At 43.1% G+C, this 24740-nt stretch overlaps 1 protein-coding gene and 1 long non-coding RNA gene across 3 annotated transcripts; both read left to right on the plus strand.

Annotated features, from left to right (window-relative positions):
- Positions 1–1360: 1360 nt before the first annotated feature.
- On the plus strand, positions 1361–23035 carry LOC115478186. Its single transcript, XR_003943458.1, has 3 exons — positions 1361–1371; positions 5035–5039; positions 21579–23035. It is a non-coding gene; the product is annotated as an uncharacterized LOC115478186 (long non-coding RNA).
- Positions 9902–23540, plus strand: DYRK2 (dual specificity tyrosine phosphorylation regulated kinase 2). 2 transcript variants are annotated; one of them, XR_003943456.1, is made up of 4 exons: positions 9902–10102; positions 10441–10583; positions 18252–21577; positions 23526–23540. XR_003943456.1 is itself a non-coding variant. In XM_030215437.1 (3 exons), the coding sequence occupies exons 1-3, from the start codon at positions 10045–10047 to the stop codon at positions 19851–19853; spliced, it is 1803 nt and encodes a 600-aa protein (XP_030071297.1). In that variant the 5' UTR covers positions 9902–10044; the 3' UTR covers positions 19854–23035. The 2 variants fall into 2 exon arrangements, 1 of the variants encoding a protein (XP_030071297.1); XM_030215437.1 differs by lacking the exon at positions 23526–23540 and having other exon boundaries at positions 18252–23035.
- Positions 23541–24740: the final 1200 nt, after the last annotated feature.

Genomic DNA, 24740 nt, shown 5'->3' on the forward strand with positions numbered 1-24740 from the left:
ACAACTGTGGAACGCATTACCAAAAGCCTTGAAAACGACATATGACCACCTAAACTTCCGGAAATCACTAAAAACCAACCTGTTTAAAAAGGCAGACCCTACCAATCCAACTTAAATGCCTAATCTCTGCAACACAACCAAACTAAAGAACGTAATGGACATAACACAACTCTTCCGTTCTCCGATTCCCTAATGTAGCTGTGCCATGTGAACTTGATCTTACCACAACATCACCCTGTATTTGTTCACACCGGAGCCTGCAATGGCCTCTCTGGTACTATGTAAGCCACATTGAGTCTACAAATAGGTGGGAAAACGTGGGATACAAATACAACAAATTAAAAAAAAACATGAGTTCCACAGTTTATTACTGTGCCTGACATGACCACCTTTCGCCTAACAAGGCTGCATCAGGAGTCAGTGGATGTTTTCAAAGCACAAGAAAGTTTCAGTGACAGCTAGGGTTCCCTGCCCTCATTTTCTGAGAGAGGCATTTACATAGTGGTTAGTTCATTCCTTTATGTTGGAAGACTTTTCTCATGCTGTTCCTGTGCTTTACAAACCTCAACTGACCCCTGATGCAGCCTCATTAGGCAAAACATGGCCATGTCAGGCACAGTAATAAACTGTGGAACTACCCTGTTTCCCCGAAAATAAGACCTAGTAGAGGTTTTCCTGAATTGGTAGATATAAGGCCTCCCCCGAAAGTAAGACCTAGCAAATTTTTGTTTGAAAGGAGGGCCGCCGAGAGCCAGACAAGGCCGCCCCCCCCACCTGAGGTCGCCGGGCCCCCCTCTACCCACCCTCCGTCACTCCCGGAACTAACCTTAAACGCCTCCTTTCACCTTCGCAGCAAGCAGCAGCAGGGCAGACCTCTCCTTCCTTCCGTGCCCCGCCCTCACGGACGTTACATCAGGCGAGGGCGGGACACGGAAGGAAGGAGTGGCTTGCCCTGTTGCTGCTTGCTGCAAAGGTGAAAGGAGGCATTTAAGGTTAGTTCTGGGAGCAACGGAGGGCGAGCGGGCCAACCCCGATCCAACCCCGATGTTTCCCCGAAAAATAAGACAGCCCCTGAAAATAAGACCTAGCGCATTTTGGGGGGCAAAAATTAATATAAGACAGTGTCTTATTTTCGGGGAAACACGGTACTTCGTTTCCTGGTGACCTGAATAGTCCTAAATGAAACCTGCAGCCAACCTCGGCATTTCCTAGTAACTTGAATCGGACTCCATTGCAAGAGGCTGCCAGGGAGAGGTGGGGGTAGGTTCTGAACTAATGAGAAGCTTATCAAAGTTTGTTCAAACGCTCTTGCATAAACTTAAGCCTTTTGGTAAAGAAAGCCAATCAAATGTCCTTTAATGTTTTACTATTGTAGGTGCTGATAACCAGATTATTCCTGATTCAAACTAACTGTTATCTTTTTGCCAATAGCACACTTTGCATCAGTCTATGAAGGGCTCCCGAGAGCAAAGTTTTACCATGTATTAACTGAATTCACAGTCTCAGAAAACCACTGATTTAGTTCATCCCTGAATAAGAAAATGTGCATGTGGCCACAGAAAACACAGTCATATGTTTTGGCAACTATGCACACATGGAATAAATGAATGAAAGAGTGGTCTGAGCACTGCACATTTCACTCCCACGATAAACCTCATTTTCTTATTGTTAAAAAATCAATCACTATTGCCCAGACATAAGAATAGCCATACTGGGTCAGACCAATGGTCCATCTAGCCCAATATCCTGTTTCCAACGGTGGCCAATCCGAGTCACAAGTACCTGGGAGAAACCCACATTGTGGCAGCATTCCGGAATCCCAAAGAGTAGCAACGCTCCATGCTACAAGTCCAGGGCAAGTGTTTGTCTTAATAGCAGACTATGGACTTTTCCTTCAGAAATTATCCAAACCTTATTTGAACCCAGATACGATAACTGCTGTTACCACATCCTCCGGCAAAGAGTTCCAGAGCTTAACTATTCGTTGAGTGAAAAAATATTTGTTTTAAAAGTGTTTCCATGTAACTTCATTGAGTGTCCCCTAGTCTTTGTATTTTTGAAAACCATAAAAAAATCGATCCACTTCTACTCGTTCTACACCGCTCAGGATTTTGTAGACCTCAATCATATCTCCCCTCATCCATCTCTTTTCCAAGCTGAAGAGTCCCAACCTCTTTAGCCTGACCTCACATGGGAGGAGTTCCATCACCTTTATTATTTTGGTCGCTCTTTTTTGAACCTTTTCTTTAATTCCGCTATATCTTTTTTGAGATATGGCAACCAGAACTGAACGCAGTACTCAAGGTGACGTCGCACCATGGAGTGATACAGAGGCATTATTTACCATCCCTTTCCTAATAATTCATAGCATCCTGTTTGCTTTCTGGCTCCCGCTGCACACTGAGCAGATTTCAGCATATTTTATACAATACCTAGATCCTTTTCTTGTGTGCTGATCCCCCAAGGTGGATCCTAGCATCAGTTGACTATGAGTCACATCATTCTTTCCAATGTACATCACCTTGTGCATTTGTCAAGACTCATCTACGCTATGGAATATTTATGCTTACTGAGAGATTGTGTGGTATAGTAGTGCCATCTATTGGCCTTTTACAACCACTACCTTGCGTAGCTGGTACATTTTTCATTGTTTTCTTATTTTGCTATACTATTTCTTGCTCCTCGCTCTATTTTCAGGTGTCCCATGACCTTCAAAGCATACTAGCCCATCTGCAAGGCCTCTTGTTGGGTGAGGATACTGTTTTCCCTGGATACTATTGAGGTGCACGACTTGATACGTTTCATGGATTCTACAGGTGAAGGCAACATCAGATGTTAGACTTTTTTCGTTTATAGGTGTTGGATTATCAATTAGGCTCAAAGCGAAGCCAAAAACTTTATTTTCGCCATTTAACTCTTCTATTATTTTATTTTGAATCATTCATATTTTAAAAAAGAACAATTTTAAACAATGGTTCAAGCTTCAATGTTATCTGGGGTTATACCGCAATGTCCTCTACGCTGATATATCTGTTAAGTTTCAATACAAACTAGTGTTACAGAACACTGCAGCAAGACTTATTTTTGGAGGGTTGCACCTTTGCTTCATAATCTTCATTGGCTTGCTAGAAATTACTGAATATTATTTAAAGTAGGATGTCTTGTATATAGAATTGTTAATATAGAATTTTCTCCATTATACATGCTGCATTTTTTTAAAATTCCAACTAATACAATATTTTTTTAGATCTGATGAGCATTTTACCTTATAGTATCTGGATTCAAGAAATTTAGGGGCCCTTCTTCCAAGCAGTGGTAATCACTAACACATGCTTACTGCACACTGAAAGAAGTACCACGGAACACGCTCAGGCATCCTGCGGTAGTTTGGGGATTGGTATGTGCTTCTCACACAGCAGCATAGACAAAGGTCTGATGTGCAGGGGGCCTGAGCCCAAAGAAGGTGGGCCTGAAGGTTCATCTCTTCCTCACCAACCCACCTGCCCACCAACCCGCTGCCACAAAAAAAAAACAAAAAGAAAAGAAAAAAATACATGAGCTGGCGAGGATCCACAGTCCTACCAGCCGAAGACCTCCTCCCCACAGAAAGAGTGCTTAGACCCTGTGTCGCCATCAGCAGAGTCCAAGAAGTGCTGACACGGGCAACCTCTGCACACGGCATGCACAAAAACTGAGCATGCACGAGGGGTGGGGCAGTAGCAGCTGACTGCACAAGGTGTAAGGGGTTTTTCTGCCAAGAGGTCTTTGGCTGCCAGACACTCCAATGGACCGCTGATTTTGGATGGGCCTGAGCCTAAAATGCTAGCTACACCGCTGTTCTCACGCACTAAAACACTGATGATCAAAAGCCCCGCGCTGTTCCAAACAGCACTCCAAAAGTAGCGCTAGAACAGCACGGGGCTTTATTAAACCTATGATCAGAGATAATTGCATGCAAATTTAAGCACGCAATTATCTCTGATCATGGGGTAGAAGTGTGGGAGAATTGTGCCTGAGCATGCGCTCAGCACAATCCTCCCGCACTTGTTTGACAGGTCTGGGCTGTCAAAAGCCCAAACCTGTCAAACATAGAGAAATGAGACCAGGGCTTTTTCTGAGAGGTACTTGGGGGTACTGAGTACCAGCACCTTTTCCACTGTCTGCTAAAATTGACCTATGGACCCCACGTTTTAATGAAAGAGCTCAGGCTCTACACACCAATTCTGTCTTGTCATAGATTCTCTGACTGGTTACAGGGGGCCTGGCTATTGTGGGGTGGGTCCATCAGTGATCACCCCACCCCTGAAGGGTAGCCTAGCATTTGAGTACTGGCACTTATTTTGCTAGAAAAAACACACTGTATGAGACATACATTTAAATACTTGATAGCTATCAATGAACAAACGTTTTCAAAAAATGAGGAGATCACAGAACTAGAACACATGGAATGAAGTTGTAAGGATGGAAGCCTAAAGAGAAACATCAGGTAAGTGGCCTAGTGGCTAGAGAACTGGTCTTGCAATCCAGAGGTGGCCAGTTCAAATCCCACTGCTGCTCCTTGTGATCTTGGGCAAGTCACTTAACCCTCCATTTGCCTCAGGTACAAACTTAGATTGTGAGCCCTCCTGGGACAGAGAAATATCCAGAGTACCTGAATGTAACTCACCTTGAGCTACTACTGGAAAAGGTGTGAGCAAAAAATGGAAATAAATAAAATACTTCACGGAAAGGTTAGTGGATGTCTGGAATGACCTTCCATTGGGGAGGGGTGGAGGGGGGGGGGAGAGAAAAACAGTGACATAATTCAAAAAGGAATGGGATAAACACAGAGGTTCCCTATATGGCAACAGATGGAATTAAAATATAGAGCACTTCCACTCAAAGCAAAATGACTTTTACAGAGGGGAGTGGCAGCTAAAATCCTGAAAACATAAAGGAAGGGGCGAGACATACTTGAAGTGCCAGATACAACCTTGGCAATCAATGTATGCTATCATATCTTATAGTTCTGTGTATGTGTTCCTTTTTTAACAGCCTTGGTGGATTATCACCAGGCATACAGTTAGGTAGGGTCAAAGCTTCAACCATTAGGGACATGTTGGGTTTTTGACTTCCTCTAACTGCACCAAGTTGTTCATTCTTCAGGCACACTGCCAAAAACACCAAAACACAGACTGAAACTGAGTTTTTATCTGTTGTTTACACATATCCAACCTGCCAAATAGAGTTGTCTAGAGTTAGGTAGGGTCAAAGCTTCAACCATTAGGGACATGTTGGGTTTTTGACTTCCTCTAACTGCACCAAGTTGTTCATTCTTCAGGCACACTGCCAAAAACACCAAAACACAGACTGAAACTGAGTTTTTATCTGTTGTTTACACATATCCAACCTGCCAAATAGAGTTGTCTAGTTATGGTGAGGAACTTGCCGACATCTGACTATATCCCTGTCGTCCCTGTGTAACATGCTGTATATTTCTCACCACACATACTCTTATCCTCCATCTTTGGAAATCATTCAAATGTGCAAATGATAGTAGTTAGTGATCCTTCTCTCACAGTGAACCCATCAGTTTATATGTTCTGCCCCTTGTTGACCCCTCTGACCTAGATACCCACTGATGGATCAGATTACAGACTGTAACTTTTACTGTGCTGTACTATTGAACCACCCCGGCCTTTGGTAACATCTTTTCCCCCCAAACAGTTTGTCCTAGCAAGAGAATTCTTCTGTTTGCCCAAATCCCTCCTTTTGTGTGTGTGTGGTTGGGAGAGGGGTGGAATTCACAGTTGTGGAAGCTCTCTCTCTCTCTCTGGTAAATGGAATCCAAGTTGCCATCGTTCAGAGCCTCAATGAGAAAAGTGCAAAAATTTGGTAATTAGTTGCTTGCTAACAATATGCTGATGTCTTGTAGCATGCAGAGCATGGCTCGTGGAATTCTTTCCCACCCCTCTACATGTGTGTCTGTACATATGTTGTGAATGTGTCTGTGCATGCCTGTGTGTGTGTGTGTTTGTGTTGTCTCTGACCTGGAAGGGAGAGGAAAAGGGCAGTTTAAATGCAGCAGTACATAAACATTCCATTGGTTTGGACAGAATAATACCTTTAAGTAACCCCCCCCCCCCCCCCCCCAAATAATCAAACTATGACATGTCAGTGTCAACAAATTCAAAGGATGCATTCTTTAGTTTATCCACAGGGTGCCACTGTACCACAGCATTAGGAACTGGTGTGCTTCTGCACTAGTTGGAAGTGCAGTTAGCAATCAGTAGCAAGGGACATGATTCATTCATTAGGTGTCACTGTACATATCAATAATTAAGCTATACTGTTAAGTCACCAAGTTTCACAGTAGAATTTACAACAAAAAAAATGAAATATACATCTGAATCACCAGCACTGAACAAGAGGCACAGTAGGAAAAGCATGCAGAGCTTGCCTCATAAAATTATTTCCCTTGGGAGCCCTACTACAGCCAGATTAGTGAATTTGCAGGGCAGCAGTTCAGCACTGGTGCAGCAGGACAGCGGCTCTTAAAAGCAGTGCATGCCTTTGTATCACTCTATGGCAGGGGTTAACCTGGTTTTGGAGACACACCTGTCCTAGCCAGTCAGATTTTCGGGATATCCACCTGCAGTTTTATTTTGTCCCTGGCCAGACACTGTGCAATATATATAAGTACATAAATATTGCCATACTGGGAAAGACCAAAGGTCCATCGAGCTCAGCATCCTGTTTCCAACAGTGGCCAATCCAGGTCACAAATACCTGGCAAGATCCCAAAAAACGTACAAAACATTTTATGCTGCTTACCCCAGAAATAGTGGATTTTCCCCAAGTCCATTTAATAATGGTCTATGGACTTTTCCTTTAGGAAGCCATCCAAACCTTTTTTAAACTCCACTAAGCTAACCGCCTTTACAGAGTTTAATTACACATTGCGTGAAGAAAAAGTTTCTCCAATTTGTTTTAAATTTACTACATTGTAGCTTCATTGCATGCCCCCTAGTCCTAGTATTTTTGGAAAGTGTAAACAGAAACTTCACATCTACCTGTTCCACTCCACTCATTATTTTATAGACCTCTATCATATCTCCCCTCAGCCGCCTTTTCTCCAAGCTGAACAGCCCTAGCTGCTTTAGCCTTTCCTCATAGGGAAGTCATTCCATGCCCTTTATCATTTTCGTCGCCCTTCTCTGCACCTTTTCTAATTACACTATATCTTTTTTGAGATGCGGTGACCAGAATTGAACACAATATTCGAGGTGCGGTCGCACCATGGAGCAATACAAAGGCATTATAACATCCTCATTTTTGTTTTCCATTCCTTTTCTAATACCTAACATTCTATTTGCTTTCTTAGCTGCAGCAGCACACTGAGCAGAAGATTTCAACATATCATCAACGACGACACCTAGATCCCTTTCTTGGTCCGTGACTCCTAACGTGGAACCTTGCATGACATAGCTATAATTCAGGTTCCTCTTTCCCACATGCATCACTTTGCACTTGCTCACATTAAACGCCATCTGTAATCAGATGTATTATTTTTAACTAATATTGGACAATAAGTATGTTTTCAATGAAATGACTTGAGTATACACTGTATTGGCCTCGAAGAAGCCAACCAGATGATCAATGTGGAATAACGATTTAGACGAGTAATATATGGGGATAATCAGGTTAATACCATGTGTTTTTTTTTCCTGTTTACTGTTTAATTGATCTCTTTGTCTTACATAGTAACATAGTAACATAGTAGATGACGGCAGAAAAACACCTGCATGGTCCATCCAGTCTGCCCAACAAGATAAACTCATATGTGTATACCTTGCCTTGAATTTGTACCTGTTCTTTTCAGGGCACAGACCGTATAAGTCTGCCCAGCAGTATTTCCCGCCTCCCATCACTGGCTCCGGCACAGACCATATAAGTCTGCCCTCCACTATCCTCGCCTCCCAACCACCAACCTCTCTTCCCCCACCTGCTCCGCCACCCAATTTTGGCTAAGCTTCTGAGGATCCATTCCTACTGCACAGGATTCCTTTGTGCATATCCCACGCATGTTTGAATTCCGTTACCGTTTTCATCTCCACCACCTCCCGCGGGAGGGCATTCCAAGCGTCCACCACCCTCTCCGTGAAAAAATACTTCCTGACATCTTTCCTGAGTCTGCCCCCCTTCAATCTCATTTCATGTCCTCTCGTTCTACCGCCTTCCCATCTCCGGAAAAGATTCGTTTGCGGATTAATACCTTTCAAATATTTGTTTCACTCTCCCTATTTAGTGGTCTAAGGAAGAGAATAGAATTACCTGACTGAAATAATTCCTATATATTACTTTTTCTGTATTTCCAGCAAGTTGTTTTATCGCTTGTAAAAATTTAAATGGTTATAAATTAAAATAAATAAATAAACGTCATCTGCCATTTAGACGCGCAGTCTGGTAAGGTCCTCCCGCGATTTAACGACTTTTTGATGTACAGGCAGGAGGGGGGAGGGGGAGGAGGAACCCCCTGATAGGAGGGAAACTACGGAAAGAAAGGCGACTGCGCCCCTAGGCGGCTTGGAGGACACACAACAGGGCAGCAGCCTCCCCGTTCGGAGGGTCTGCGTGCGTGCGTGCGTCGTCCAGTGCGTGGCTACGTTCGTCCTATCCCAGCAGGGAGCGCGAGGGCGGCGCGCGCGGGTGAGGCAGGCGAGTGTGTAGCGGTCGCTCGCTCCGGTTTCTCCGTTACTGACAGTAGCTGCCGCCTCTTTGTCTCCCCTCTTCTGCCCCCCCCCTCCTCTTCTCTCTCTCGGCTGTTATTCGGGGCTCGTCGCACAGCTCGGGCGGAAGGAGGGGTGGAAGGGAGTTCGCGCTCTGCCCGCGGCCCTCACTCGCTCCTCGGGTTCCGTCTCTCCTAGCAACCGGGCCAACGGTAACAGAGACCCCGGAGGCGGAGCAGCCAGCCCGGACCCGCCCTTTGCGGGGGGGGAGGGAGGGGGGATTAGTACACACTCTCTCTCCCTGGGGAAGGTGGGGATTAGATGTCACAGTCTAGGGCGGGGGAGGGGGATTAGGTTTTACACTTTGCCTGGAGTGAGGCGCCCGGGATTAGATCTCACACTCCTTGGGGATTAGTTGATAGGGAGGGGGGGGGGGGAAGGTCGGGATTAGAACTCTCACTCCGTGGGATAGGGTCGGGATTAGATCTCACACTCCCTGAAAGGGGGAAGGTCGGGATTAGATCCCACACTCAGTGGGATAGGGGGAAGGTCGGGATTAGAACTCTCACTCCGTGGGATAGGGTCGGGATTAGATCTCACACTCCCTGAAAGGGGGAAGGTCGGGATTAGATCCCACACTCAGTGGGATAGGGGGAAGGTCGGGATTAGAACTCTCACTCCGTGGGATAGGGTCGGGATTAGATCTCACACTCCCTGAAAGGGGGAAGGTCGGGATTAGATCCCACACTCCGTGGGATAGGGGGAAGGTCGGGATTAGATCTCACACTCCCTGAAAGGGGGAAGGTCGGGATTAGATCCCACACTCCGTGGGATAGGGGGGAGGTCGGGATTAGAACTCTCACTCCGTGGGATAGGGGGAAGGTCGGGATTAGATTTTAGTTGATAGGGGGAAGATTGGGATTAGCTCTCCCTGGGATGGAGGAAGGTGGGGATTAGCTCTCACACTCTCATTGGGGTAGGGGGCGGAGTCTCCTCTGACATTTGCTGCTCACCGGGAAGAGGGAGCCCTCTTTTTCAGGGGTGGTGGGGGGAGGAGGGGCGGGAGATCCCCTCCTTCGGGGGGGTCACCGGCCGCTGCTTTCTCTGGATCCCCGGGCCGATGTGCGGGGTCCCCGGGCCCGAGGATGGTCTTTGAGATCAAGGGATGGTTCTGGGGTGCCGGGGCTGGTTAACGAGGGCCGGGGGAGGAATGCGGGGTCGGGAGGGCGAGTCTCCCTGGAGCTGATCGGAGAAGGAGAGAAGCCGGCGACCAGGAAGAAGAGGAGGAGGAGGAGAGCAGCCGACAGGACAGCGGCCCCTTCCCTCTCCCGCGGCCATGTTAGCCAGGAAAGCCTCCGCCGGCTCTGCTAGCGCTGCCGCCGGCCACCCCGCCGGTAAGGAGGAGCCCCCCGGGGGTGGTGGGGAGAGAGAGACACCGTTGCATGCAGAGCCCCAGCCCGGCCCGGCTTCCTTTCAGTTCTGAGCTTGATCGGAGCTGTCAGGATTTCAGGGTGTTTGGAATCCCAAAGAATCTCTTGGGCTCATGAAATCCTTGCAAAGCCCGTTTCATTTTTTCACTTCTATGTTTAATGATTGGATGATCTCGGTTCAAGGGGTTGTGATTTGAGCAGAATTGATCTTTCACGGGCATGGGGTAGATGTAGTTGCTGAGCTTTTGTCGCCTTGCAAAGGGAGGAGGAAAACACATTCTTTTGTTTTCCTTTCTGTCCAGGCAGGGGAGGTGACAGCGTAGGACAAGCGCAAACCTCCTCCCCTGGAGCAGGGGTTGGGACTCTCCGGCCTGGAGCAGGGACTGGACCGCCGTCGCCAATCGCACTGCCTCCGCTGAGGACCAGCAGCAACGCGGCCCAACCGGTAAGAACCGGGGTGTAGAGACAACAGGCAACGATTTATGTGCAGGGGAATATGTCAGGCGTTTCCTCCTCTCTTGCTGTGATCACATCCTAACCCACCAGGAATGGCCCTTCTCAAAATGCACTTCACTCCCCTCCTCCCAGAGCCCGATATTAATAGAAGTAAATGTGCAAGGTACAGTCAGGCTGCCAGCCAGTCAGTCAGACCAGGTTTCTTCTCTGAATGAGGATCCCAGTACAAGGACAGGCTAGTATTCAACCCAATATATTGCATGCTAGGCTTGGCTTTTCTGCAGGCTGTCTATTGCTTTTTCTTTCTGAAGCTCTAACCTTATAGATTCGGGGTTTGAGTCCATTTTTCCTATTCATACATATTGGTGCCATATTAGAAACCTTTTATTTTTCTGTTAGGCCATATAAGGGGCAGCTCCTGGAAGGTATGATTGCTAAGGACTTTTATTTTAATGTAGGGAATTGCACTAGGGTTTTGTAGTGATTTTGCAAATGTGTATCTGCTGAATTCATTTTTGAGTATAGGTAGACATAGAATAGCCTTGCTTAGTTAAAAAATAAAGCCTGCTTTTTTTTTTTCCTTTTCTCTGATTAGCCTTCTTTCCCTTATATAACATGCAATTCATAGAAGCATTGAGGGTTGCCTGTACATAGGGCACTTTCAGAAGAATGTGTAGCTTGACATGAAGGAGACATTATCTTTCCGACCTTAGATAACAGAGCCATAGTTGGGAATATTTGCACGGTGTATGGACCCAGCAAGGTGTCTTTTGGTTAACTGACTAGACACAGCCACATACACTAGTTTTCTTATACAGTGGGATGACACAATGTTTTGCAAGACTCTTTTTTTTGTATTGTGTATATGCCTTTCAAGACCAGAGTACTGCTGGTTTATTAAATTGCTTTGCATGATACAGAATAGCCTGAATTTGTTGCACGCTGTTCCCACTGACTTCTAACAGAAATGATGCCTTAAATTGCTTTACCAGAATGACATTCCTTTAAACAATAAGATGGTTACAAATCCATGCTGAAAGGGCCTGGTTATCTAATCATCATTAGTTTTATAGACAGTGAATATCTGTTGGAAAGCGATATCCTTATCTTGTAAATGCTGAAGCAATTCATTTGTAAAACTGTTCTGGAAAGGGAAGTGTTGATGAGTTTTGTAGCAAGTTTATTTTGAACTGTGAATAGAGGCTGAAATTTCCAATTCTGTAGGTCTTTTAAATGTGAAATCCTGCTTTAAGGTTACAGTTCAGGAACTTGCGACTGTCACAACTGTAAATCTTAAAGCTAATCATTAACTGATGACAGAAGATAATTTGTCTGCCTTGTTGCTAATTATAAAATAGATATCTTGGTTACAACTCTTAAACGTTAAAATCAATATGTGGCGACTGGGTTTTCTGGCTGGAGAGCTGCGATCACACATACTTCTTCCCTTCAAAAAGGTTCCCTTCTAAAAAGGTTCTGTTTGATGTCAGTTGTCCTACCAGATCCCTCCTTGTCAACTTCAAAACGCTAGAGACAATGAAAAACTGGAAAACAGATCAGGATGACACTTGTTAGCATCCATATCCACTAGCTCCTGATGTTTGGCTGAACTTAAGTTTATTTTCCTGTGCTACAGTTTACCATCCCTGCTGAAAGAAGAGTGTGAGCTTATCCTCTCAGGCTTCTTTCCAGGGCTCCGTGGAACAGTTGCATCCTTAGACAGACCACCTTGGCTGGAGTTGGGTCCAAGTCCAAGAGTGGTATCTCATAGAGCCCCAAGACTTCACAAAAATAAGACACGGGTTAGTCCTTGACACGATGGTGAGCATGCCTACAGGAGAGGGCAGTTTGGCAACTTCTTTGAGCACTCGGAAGATAGCAGCACACTCCTCAGAGACTCACAGACTATCCTGGTGGGTGGAATTAGTGGAAGCAGAGTGGACCAGGGTGGTTCCCAGAAGTTTAGCCTGAGAAGTGGAAAGGACTTATCACTAGAGCACACAGTGCATGAAAAAGTGTTTGAGAGAGGCTGGAGAGAGTAACATCAGTGCACCCAGTCTGCCCAGTTGTTCTGTCCAGACTGGAAAAGATGGATCACAGCTGCCAGTCACATTTTGCCGCTACCTTTATTTAGGACCTTTTTTCCCCCTGTCTTCCTCATTTGTACTTTACTGTCTTGGGCAGGTTATTGTGTTAGAGGCTGTGTGGACCACTTCTGTGAACGTGGAGAGATCCAGTTTAAGGTGTAAAGGATTTAGCAGTGTTGTCTTTTTTTTTTGTTTTTGCAAGTTAGTCTGAAAGCAAGAGTTGTTGATAGATGACCATTCAGTCCACCTGGTGTAATCTACCAGCTCAGCAGTGTTCAAGGATAACTTGACCACAAATAGTAAGCTGAGGAATTTGGACAGTTGGGCTAGCCAGGCCAGTTTGAGGTTTATAAGCTTCCTAAAGCCCTCCAAGAAAATGCCAGTTGAAGCAATCCCTTCAACTTCTAGGATTTGTGGTTTTCTGTCCAGAAGCATGATATATCTAGTCTGTGAGTGGTTAATCATCTGTGGATAGTTTAGATCTGACTCAGATTCTGGAAATTCATTGTAGAGGAGGAAGTCTCCAGGGCCACCTCAGTCCTTCCTTTTGTCTTGACCTCAGACTGGGAAGAGTCTTGAAGTTATTTTTGTGTGTAGAGAAAGAAAGAGGTTTTCCTTGATGTATGCAAATCAACACAAGATAGGAGGAAGTAGTCTTTGTTAATGCTGTAAGAAGTTTGATCTCTTGGGCAGAGTTTTCTCTTCATTTTTCGTGTAAGTGTTTGGCAGGTACTTATTGGGGACGTTTTTATATGGCCCTAAATAAATGAAAGATTGTTGTAAATACTAAATTGGTTTTGGTGCAAAGGTGAGGAGCCTCTCTCTCCTAATTTAGGGGTCTTTGTACTAAAGTGCATTACATTTTGCGCTACCGTGCCTTAACGCAAGAAATTAAAGTGCGGTACGTGCAAATTTAATGTGGCACCTACTAGAGGGTGTGTTAAAATGTTCATTCATTCACAGTACCCTGATCGCACTTAGTGCTTTCTGTGTAGGGACCCCCCCCCCCCCCCCCCCACTGTTTAGCTGAACGACAGTGCTGTCACTTAGCACATCGCAGCCGCTAGCTAGCATGGCTTAGTAAACAGGGGTAACTGCAGTATACTCCCCATGCCCTTTCTCCACCTGTGCCCTGCCTAGTTATGCCCCAAATGTGTGCTAATTATAACAAAAACACAGTAGCTGCTTTTGCATTAACATGGTAGCAGCTAACGTGCCAATTTGCACTTTAACTTCCATGCATGCACTAAGAAAAGCTTAGTATGGGACTTTGTGCACGCATGTTAAGGAAGAAGGGCATTTAGGTGCGAAAATGTTTTAAATTGGCTTTAACAAGCAATATTTGCCACTAATTAGCACCGGTTGGCATTTGCATGCATGCATGCCGTAATATAAGCGTTACCATACTGGGACAGACCGAAGGTCCATCAAGCCCAGTAAGTATCCTGTTTCCAGCAATGGCCAATCTAGGCCTCAAGTACCTGGCAAGATCCCAGAACAGTAAAACAGATTTTATGCTGCTTATCCTAGAATATGCAGTGGATTTTCCCAATCTTAATAATGGCTTTTGGACTTTTAGGAAATTAGCCAAATCTTTTTTTAAACCCTGCTAAGCTAACTACTTTTTACCACATTATGTGGCAACTAATTCCAGAGTTTAAGTACATGTTGAGTGAAGAAATATTTTCTGTAGTTTGTTTTAAATTTACTACTTAGTAGCTTCATTGCGTACCCCCTAGTCCTAGTATTTTTGGAAAGAGTAAACAAGCAATTCACATCTACCCATTTCACTCCACTCAGCATTTTATAGACCTCTATCATTTCTCCCCTCAGCTGTCCCTTCTTCAAGCTGAAGAGCCCTAGCCACATTAACCTTTCCTCGTAGGGTAATTGTCTCATCCCCTCCTATCATTTTCGTCATCCTTCTCTGTACCTTTTCTATTTCCACTATATCTTTTTTTGAGATGAGGTGACCAGAATTGCACACAGTCTTCGAGGTGCAGTTGCTCCATGGAGCGATACAAAGGCATTATAATCTTATTTTTCTTTTCCATTCCTTTCCTAATAATTCCTAACTTTCTATTTGCTTTCTTAGATGCCTCTGTCTTTAGTCACCATTCTATAATGTCTATATGTTAAACCCAGAACGGTAAGGTGGGTGTAGCAGTTGAAGGGGCATGGCTTTTACAGAATAGTAGCATATGGTATCAGGTGCTGCCATTTATACCTGCCCTAGAACAAGCATAAGTGGGAACGCCCAGAGTTAGGCGTGCTAATGCACACTTATACTACTGTTCTTTAAGGGCACAATTCACACTTTGTGCGTTCTGTCCTGGTGCCTAACTTTGTGTCCTGAGAATTTATCCCTAAGTGCCTAATACATTTAGTAAAAGAACAAATTATGAAGAAACTTCAAACTGCCCAAAATGCCGCAGCCAGACTCATATTTGGAAAAACGAGATACGAAAGTGCCAAACCCCTATGGGAAAAACTGCATTGGCTCCCAATCAAAGAGCGAATCTTGTTGAAAATCTGCACCCTTGTTCATAAAATTATTCACAGCGAGGCCCCGATCTACATGGCAGACCTCATAGACTTACCAACCAGAAACACAATCAGGTCAGCACGCACATTCCTAAATGTCCACTACCCAAGCTGCAAAGGACTAAAATACAAATCAACATATGCATCCAGCTTCTCTTACATAAGTACACAATTATGGAATGCACTACCAAACATCACGAAAACAATTCATGACCTAACAACCTTTCGGAAATCATTAAAGACCAATCTGTTCAAGAAGGCTTACCACAACGATCCAACCTAAACACCCGAACCCTGCAACATAACGAAACTTGAACCAGGACAGGACACTTAACGCTTCATCCCCAACTACCTAAGACACTCTGTTACTCATGAACTTTAACGCAATTACCACTTTGCCATCACGGTACTGTGTAAGCCACATTGAGCCTGCAAATAGGTGGGAAAATGTGGGATAATAATAAAAGAGCCCTCATTTGATCTGCTGTTTTATAATGACTTAATGATCAAACCTTTCATTTTATATTGGAAGTAATACATATTTTAAATTTTCTGATTCTCTTCCTCTGAGGACTACTTAGGAAGCATATCTATGGAAACGGTTTGGATTTTATTTTTGCAGTTATTATTTTTGTCTTCTATGTATATTTCTTTTCAAGTTACTTGAATTTGGAGAGTCTTTTTTTTTTTTAAATTTTTTGGACCGATTTTAGTGGCTGTGGGTGTTTGGTAACAGGTAGAAGGTGTTAGAGTAAGCGTTGGTTTTATAAGAATCAAAGCCGACCTTGCTCTTGAAATGGCCTTCCAGTGGAGGTGGTGGAGGACAGCAGTTGGTTGGATAGGGAGCTGTGTGGTGGCTGAAAGATGGAGAGATCATGAGTGAGGTGGGGATTTTATCTAGAGTTCAAGAACTTGAACTATACGGGATGGATGGGTCACTTTGATATTTATATGCTGTCATTTGCTGTGTTACTGTGCAAGGCAAAACCAGATTTTCAGGCATGAATGACTTCTCTTAAAAATGAGTTTTGCAGTGCATGTGAACTGGAAATAGCTATTCCATTTTTGTGTTTCCTTATGGGTATTTTTGAGGAGGGGAGGGGCAATTTCTTACTGCTCAATTGGAAGTGGCTAGATTCAAGATATTCTCAGCTTTCCAAGACAGTTCTCTATTTATATACCCTTTCTGTCTCTGCCTAGGGGTCACAACCTGTGGCTCTCTCTCTGCTGACTAATCACTAGGAGTCACTGTTGAGTAGTGGCTCAGATTCTGGCTCCCATAACATCCCTACCCTATCCCCCTGTCTAGTACAGAGTCCTGGCCCTAGAACTGAAACCCAGGCCATTTGCATAGCGGTGCACAGCATGTACAGCTGAGCTGGTCTATATACGCTTTTCACAACGCACAGCAAAGGAGGATAAAGGAACCCTATAAAGTCAAGGCCTTTCAATGAGATCCAAAGGAAACACTTACGGATAGATGAATAAAATAATAGCTTTATTAATGGCATCAACTGTGTCAGGACTCAACATACATCAAAATATATTTAGACTCAACATGGACCTGTGTTTCGGCACAATAACGCCTACGATCTTATGAAAACCCTGCTCGATCAGCGGGCATTAGAGAGAGCGCAGGAACACGGCACCAGTTGCAGCAGCGAAATATTGGCACAAGTGGTAAAAATGACAATATGAGCTGACAAGCTATATGGTGAAAGCTTTTACCATTTGTGTCAACATCTCGCTGCTGCAATCGACACTGTTTTCCCGCACTCTCTTCAATGGCCATTGATAGAGCAGGATTTTCATAAGATGGCATGATTCCTGACACGGTTCCATGTTGAATCTGAATATATTTTGATGTACTTTGAGTCCTGACACAGTTGAATAAAATAACAGCTTTATTAATGGCATTATCTACCCTCCCAGGTGTTTCTTTTGGACCTTATTGGAAGGCCATTCGTCCATCCCTACTTTTTTCATGCTTCCTATATTATAATGCAGTCCGGTGGGTGCTGTGAGTTACACTTCAGCTACAGCTTCAGTGTCACATTCAGATGGTTGGCTGTGACCTTCACGTTTACAGTGTCCTTTAAAGATCAGCTCTGGCGGAGGGGAGAGATGGGGGAGGGGGAAAATTATTACAAAATATTGTTGATGTTATACTTAGTTGACTGAGATGTATATATACTAACTTTGGTGTATGTATAACGGTTTGCCATTATGATAATATAATAAAAAAGTTGAAACATAAAGATCAGCTCTGGTTCAGAATGACAGGGACACTGATAGGATTTTACACTTCAAAAATCTTTTTAAAGTAATTCAGAATAATTTTAATATGGTCGCCTGCATAGCAGTTGCACATATAGTGAGCAGCTTTTGCGTTTGACTTTCAGAAGAGTTCTGTTTATTTCCCATGCATGCTGCTCTGCGGTGTCTGCCTCTGCATGTTGTGGTGATCTGTGAATTAAAACGGTGCTGCAGCTTCTGAACTTTGCCCCATAATTAAACAGAAAAGGACTCCAGTGACAGCAGGGTCTAGTGTACTTGAGGAAGAGCAGCCTTCAGTGTAAAAGTAAGGCTAGTAAACATAAACTCAGTTGGAGAGACAAAGTCCTGGCATAAGACAACTGAAATGCTTTCTTGTTGCAAGTATGTCAGAGAATATAAAATATAATTTGCTTTTAAACCAGAGACCATTTTATAATACTATCTTGAAAAAGCATACTACCATACTTGAGGCTACACTTACTTTTTCTTCAGTGTGCAGTGATCCAGCTTCAGTATTTATCTCTTACTGTGATGATCTGCTTTTGATCCCGTCACAATTTTCCCTTGTAGTGAACTCAAGTGTTATATTTTGTGGCAGTGCTAAAGATGTAAAAGTGTGTGTGTGGTATTTATTCACATTTAAAATAGCATTACAAGGTAAACTGCCATATCTTAACTGGAAGTTTTTGCCTCATGCAAAAGTTGGTTTTGTCAAAATGCCGTACTAACGTTCTAAATTTTAATTACAGGCTGGAGGTAGTAAGCACACAATGAATGATCACCTGCATGTTGGTAGCCATGGACAGATCCAGGTTCAGCAGCTGTTTGAGGATAACAGCAACAAGAAGAGCATTCTGACAACACAGCCGAATGGACTGACCAGCGTAGGTAGAACAGGATTGCCAGTGGTTCAGGATAGGCCACTGGATAGTATCCACAGACGACAAGGAAGTTCCAGCTCCTTGAAGTCTATGGATGGGGCTGGGAAGGTGAAAGCGTCTTCAATGACACCAGAACAAGCAATGAAGCAATACATGCAAAAACTGTCAGCCTTTGAACACCATGAAATTTTCAACTACTCGGAAATCTATTTTTTGGGACCAAATGCAAAGAAACGTCAGGGTGTGATTGGAGGTCCCAACAACGGTGGCTATGATGACGACCAGGGATCTTACGTGCAGATTCCCCATGATCACATAGCCTACAGATACGAGGTGCTGAAAGTTATTGGGAAAGGGAGCTTTGGGCAAGTTGTGAAAGTCTACGATCACAAAATGCATCAGCACGTGGCATTGAAGATGGTGAGAAACGAGAAACGGTTCCACCGTCAGGCTGCGGAAGAAATTCGAATACTGGAACATCTAAGAAAACAGGACAAAGATAACAACATGAATGTTATCCACATGTTGGAGAACTTTACATTCCGCAACCATATCTGCATGACATTTGAATTGCTGAGCATGAATCTTTATGAGCTAATAAAGAAAAACAAATTTCAGGGCTTCAGCCTGCCGTTGGTTCGCAAGTTTGCCCACTCAATTCTACAGTGCTTGGATGCCTTGCACAAGAACAGAATTATTCACTGTGACCTTAAACCTGAGAACATACTGTTGAAACAGCAGGGCAGAAGTGGTATTAAAGTGATTGACTTTGGCTCTAGTTGCTATGAGCATCAGCGGGTTTACACGTATATCCAGTCCCGATTTTACCGTGCGCCAGAAGTGATCCTTGGTGCTCGCTATGGTATGCCCATTGATATGTGGAGCCTAGGCTGTATTCTGTCGGAGCTTTTGACAGGTTATCCCATCTTACCTGGGGAAGATGAAGGGGACCAACTGGCTTGCATGATTGAGCTTTTGGGCATGCCGTCCCAAAAACAGCTGGATGCCTCAAAACGAGCTAAGAATTTTGTCAGCTCTAAGGGTTATCCCCGATACTGCACTGTTACAACTTTGCCCGATAATTCCGTGGTACTTAACGGAGGTCGCTCCCGGAGAGGAAAGTTGCGAGGCCCTCCGGGGAGCAGAGATTGGGTAACTGCATTAAAGGGCTGTGACGATCCTCTTTTTTTGGACTTTTTGAAGCAGTGTTTGGAATGGGATCCTTCTCTACGTATGACGCCCAGCCAGGCATTGCGGCATCCCTGGCTACGGAGACGGTTGCCAAAGCCTCCATCCGGGGAAAAGACATCAGCAAAAAGGATAACAGAAAGTAGTGGTGCTATCACTTCAATTTCCAAGTTACCTCCAACATCAAACTCCGCTTCAAAACTACGAACTAATTTGGTACAGATGACTGATGCAAATGGGAATATTCAGCAAAGGACAGTATTGCCAAAACTGGTTAGCTGATTATGGGAAATGGAAGGCCGGTAAATATGAGACACCACACTGCTGAGCCTTACGAAGATGCAAAAGTAGCTGAGGCTTTAGTTTGAATTTGCGTAGTTAACTGTTCTCATTTTTATCTTTTCAGTACACATTTCAAGTGTAAGATGTTTTCATTTTATAAAACATGGGGGCTATGCTTTAAGATTTTTTTTATACTGAATTTTAAAATACTTGTCCTGTGAGTAGGAGTAGCCTTACTGTCTCTTAAGGTGGCAGTATAATAAAAACTCGGTGACAGCCCACTGATGACTGTCCACACTTTGATGTCAAGTGTTCACTGCTTTGCCTGCGGAGTTTCCAGTCGTTTTTTGCCTTAGAGAGGGAGAGCTTAAAATCTGCCAGTTACTACCATTGTTTGCCATGCTGTGTGTTAGGTTGTATGGCCACTATCTGCACAATAAGTTTAGTAGAACAAATTTAGAGCAGTGGAATGAAACTAGCATGGAAGGGAAAGTGAAGCTACCTTTAAGGAAGTAGCCTGTTAACATTTTCAATATGTGGAAAGCATAGATAAGCAAAACGTAGAATGAATGAAGGACGTGCATTGCAGTAGGCAGCAACTCAAAGCCAAATATGCAGACAGTTTCATATTTCCTTTTTAATTACACCTTTTAGACCTTGGTACAGAAATACACAGAATATGTACTAGTTTTATTATGGTAACTTTAGATCTGTGCATAACAAGAACTACAGAGTTCTTTGCATAGCTTTAAAGGCTTTGTATGTTAAGGTTCTTTGTTGGCGTACTAAGAATGGTTGGAGTCTGCTGTACCCTACAGGGTTGTGCTCGGATACAGTATGTTAAAAGCAAAGCCAGTACTTTGCCCTTGAAAGGCTGTGATTTAATCCTGTCTAGTTACTTTCATTGCAAACATAGACAAGCAGTTTCATAATTCAGGAGACATTGCTGCATCCTCTCTCCTAAGAGGAAATAAACATACAGGTTGGAACTTAGTGGCATGAACCAACCTTTTGTGTGATGGCAGAGAGCTTTGAAGGACAAATTGAAGGTGCTGACATGGTTTTAGGATATTGAACTCTTAGTGGACATTTTTTTTTTCAGTGTGTATCGTATAGTTACACTTTGTGGAACAAGGTTTGAGTAGCATTGGTTCGATATTGTTAGCCAAGGATTACATCGTGGGGAAGTAGGCATTGGTAATGAGAAAGTAAAAGGCAGTTTACAGGAAGAGGCAGTAGAATGAAAGGCACAGGAGGAGACCTTGTGGATCCTAAGAAAGTGAAAGCATTTGAGTGAGTTCCCTAAAACAAGACGTCATCAGGAATAGATTTTTAACAGCTTAGTTTAATATCTTAAAATAATGCTAAATACTTAAAGCATTGTCCCCAGTGAGGTCCAGTAAGTTTCCAGTTAAATTCTTTCTCCAGCTTTGAGCCTTTAAAAAAAACATTTGGTTTAAAGATTCCAGTTTTGCAAAGGACTGGGAAAGAAACATGAAGGTAAAGTAAACATTTGTGCCTGGTTCAGACCTTTTTGTATGTGCTTCAACTCCCCAAAAGGACCCAGCACAGCCTGCCAGGTTTGGCTGCAGAAAAGGTTTGACTTGGGACCATAGAGAATGCTCAGGAAATACAATATGCTGATTTTTCAATATTTGCCAAAATAACGGTGTTTTGCCATTTGCTTTAATTTTTCAAGTTATCACTGATAAGTGATGAATAGAGTTGAAACAATTGTACAGAGGTTTGTCCTGTGGTTGGAGGTTTGCTATTTGCTGCTGTTTGACAGTGGTGCTCAGTGGTATGAGGTTTGCATGGCGTTACTGATTGGCAGTGGCTTTTGGAAACCAAGTGTCCGTTAATGTATGACTCCTAGAGCCTTACTATACCAAAACTTTGGAAAGGGTAAAAATGTTCAGTTGTTTTTATGACTGGAAATCTTTCTACTGGTTCTATAATGAATCAGCAAAGTTAAGACTGGCAATTCCATCTTCCAAAAAGTGGGATTGAGCTTTGGAATCTTCCCTATATGTAAATATAAATTGAAAGTGTCCTGTAGATTCTTGGTCAAGGATAAAAGCACTAAATTTCTTTTCTTTGTTTATATCAGTGGTTACTAGACAATAATGAATTTGTGATAGATATTATTTATAAACGCAGAACAAGTTTATTTTTTATTTTTACAATCTCAGTACTGTGGAACTTCTTTATACCTAAGCCGCTGTATTAGTTTTCCATGGTGTAGCTGATTTTGAGTGTAGCACACTTGCAATGTAACAAGAAAAGGATGTTGCATCTTACTTTGCGATTCTAATAAGGGCTGTGATGGTTGGGCTACTAGACGTTGACTTGGAAACGACGCATAGTCTCATAGGTTATCATCGTCTAGGGATGTCTGAGCTATTTGTAGACTGTTGCCTTGTCGTTGGTTACCATCTCATTTGGCTCAGTTTCTTGCACCAGTAGTGTTCATTATCACTAAAACGTGTGCTACTACAGTGCGAAAGACACACAAGTTGAGTAGATCAACAATAGAATATCAGTTGTGCCCTTAGTGTTAACAATGTGCCTTTTGTTACAAATGCCGTGTTGTAGGCAAACAATTGACCTCTTTAACCCTTTGAAAACAAAGTAATAGAGACATTTTTGTAGTTTAGGCCTGTCTTAATGTCCATTCAGTGAATAGGTCTTAATATGCACCATATAGCAGAGTCCAGCTGTATATCAAAAGAAAATGTCTGCTCTGCATTACTTAAGGGGTTAAAGATGCTATTTGTTACAAGTTTCTTCACACCTGACTGATTTTTTAAGCAAATAATTTTTAGTTATTCTGATAGTGGAGCAAGAAATCAGTTCTATTTGTAAGATTTACCTCAAGCTGTTTTAATTTTATAATGTGATCAATCCCAGGGCATTTGGTAGGAACCAAAGTGCATTCCTTTTCTACGTGCCTGGCTCTGTAGAGGTAGCCAGGGGTTTTTACATTTTGGGTGCAAAGCATTTAAGCCACTTTTAATTGAAGAGGAGGTTTGGGGTGGAAAAACTGCATGAGATTGTTATAAACACCTTAGATTGACGTAACATTGGGCCATATTGGAATTTTGCGAGCAGAGAGCGGGGCACGTTCTTTAATGATGCTGTCCACTTTTGTAAGAGTATTTCTAATAACTAGAAAGAACATTTAAAAAAAAACCAAGATTTGGTATTGGTAAAGATTTTAATATTGCCCAGTTTCATACTGTGGTCGCATTTACAAAGTGTTTGTGAACTGTTGTGAATACAGCCCCTTGTACATCTCTGCTACAGAACGTTTTATGAAAAGTGATTGTAATCACTCAGCTCAACTGCAAAAATTATGTCTAGGCAGTAGCTTGAGTTTTTATTAAGCAACAACTTAGACACGTGACTGTAAAATGCTGCAACTGTGTGTACTGAAAATATGTGAAAACATGGGTTGAATGTTGTTGATTGTGTATATATTTATGTACATTTACTGTGAGATGCTGCTGTCGCCACTTAAACATGAAACATGTTGCAGTGGATTTTTATCCTAGTGGCCAGTTTTATGATACTGTATGTATTGTACAGCTGATGACAGAAATTTGAATTTATAGTGAATATTAAATTTTATTGTGGCCAGAGATCATTTCAGAATAAAATTTTATGTCCTAGTTTTTACTCTTCCTTCGTTTCTGAGACACAAACCTTCAAATACAACATTGCACATTTATTGGCTTTCTATAACTTTCATATCGATGAACCAGTTTACTTGGGAGGCCCTTTTATAAACCATGTTAAGCACTTAACACCTGATTCGCGCCGTGATAACGGCTAGGGTAGAGCCGCGTTAAGGGGCTTTGCAGTATTTTCACAGTTAGCACACAGTAAACTGTGTGTTAAATGTTTTGTGTCAGGGGCCGTGGCATGGGTGGACAGTGGTTATGGAAGGTGTTTGGCATTTATGCACTGCACTTCCTGCACAGTAACTGCCTAATGCAGAGTTAATGCAGATCTACCGCCTCTTAAATAGGAAGTTCTAAGCGCTTCCGCATTATCCAAGAGCACAGTCTGCAATAAAAAAAACAGTGGAAACACCCCCGAACACTACTGCATTAAATTTACATCTACCGCATGGTAACTGCAAATTTTACCGCTGTTTAGTAAAAGAGCTCCTCAATTCTACTGTTTATAATTTGTTTCTTTGAATCCATATAGTTCCACCAAGAGAAGGATCTGTTTCAAGACTGGCCAGCTCTAAATGTCCTCCTTTTAACTAAAATGATTTGTACCCCTTTAAGACTGGATAGGATAAAATTATACTTCATCATTTTAAAGCAAAGCTCTGTCTAAGAAAACATGGTGGTATGGAAATTGAGGTGGTTACAGTAGGCTGAGCTATGAGGTAATTGAGTGCCTCCAGCTGATGAAGGGTCTTGAGCCAGGAATCACTGTAAGCTCTACATGCAATCTGCTGCTCACCTGACACTGCTGTATGTGGGCTTAAATCCCCTCTATGGTGAATGTAAATACTGATAACTTGCATTCACCCACTACTAGTAAGGAAGTTACTGGTGTTATAAAGGCACTTGAAATCTGGGGTACTTTTCTCATTGGAAAGAAGGTAAAAAGAACTCCTGAGGACTATATGTTTCCTTAAACTTTTTTCATGCAGTTTGTTTTTAATGCTGCAGGTCCTGTATGGTACTTACTAACTAGCGGCAGGGTAAGATATTTGAACGGGCTGAGTTTCTGGCCTGGACAAATGTGTTAGAGCAGTGGTTTTCGACCCTGTCCTCGGGGACCACCTAGCCAGTTGGATTTTCAGGATATCCACAATGAATATGCATGAACTAGATTTGCTTGAACTGCTGCCTTCTTGGTATGCAA

The sequence above is a fragment of the Microcaecilia unicolor genome, chromosome 9 (genome assembly GCF_901765095.1).
Source record: "Microcaecilia unicolor chromosome 9, aMicUni1.1, whole genome shotgun sequence".
Classification (NCBI taxonomy): Eukaryota; Metazoa; Chordata; class Amphibia; order Gymnophiona; family Siphonopidae; genus Microcaecilia; species Microcaecilia unicolor.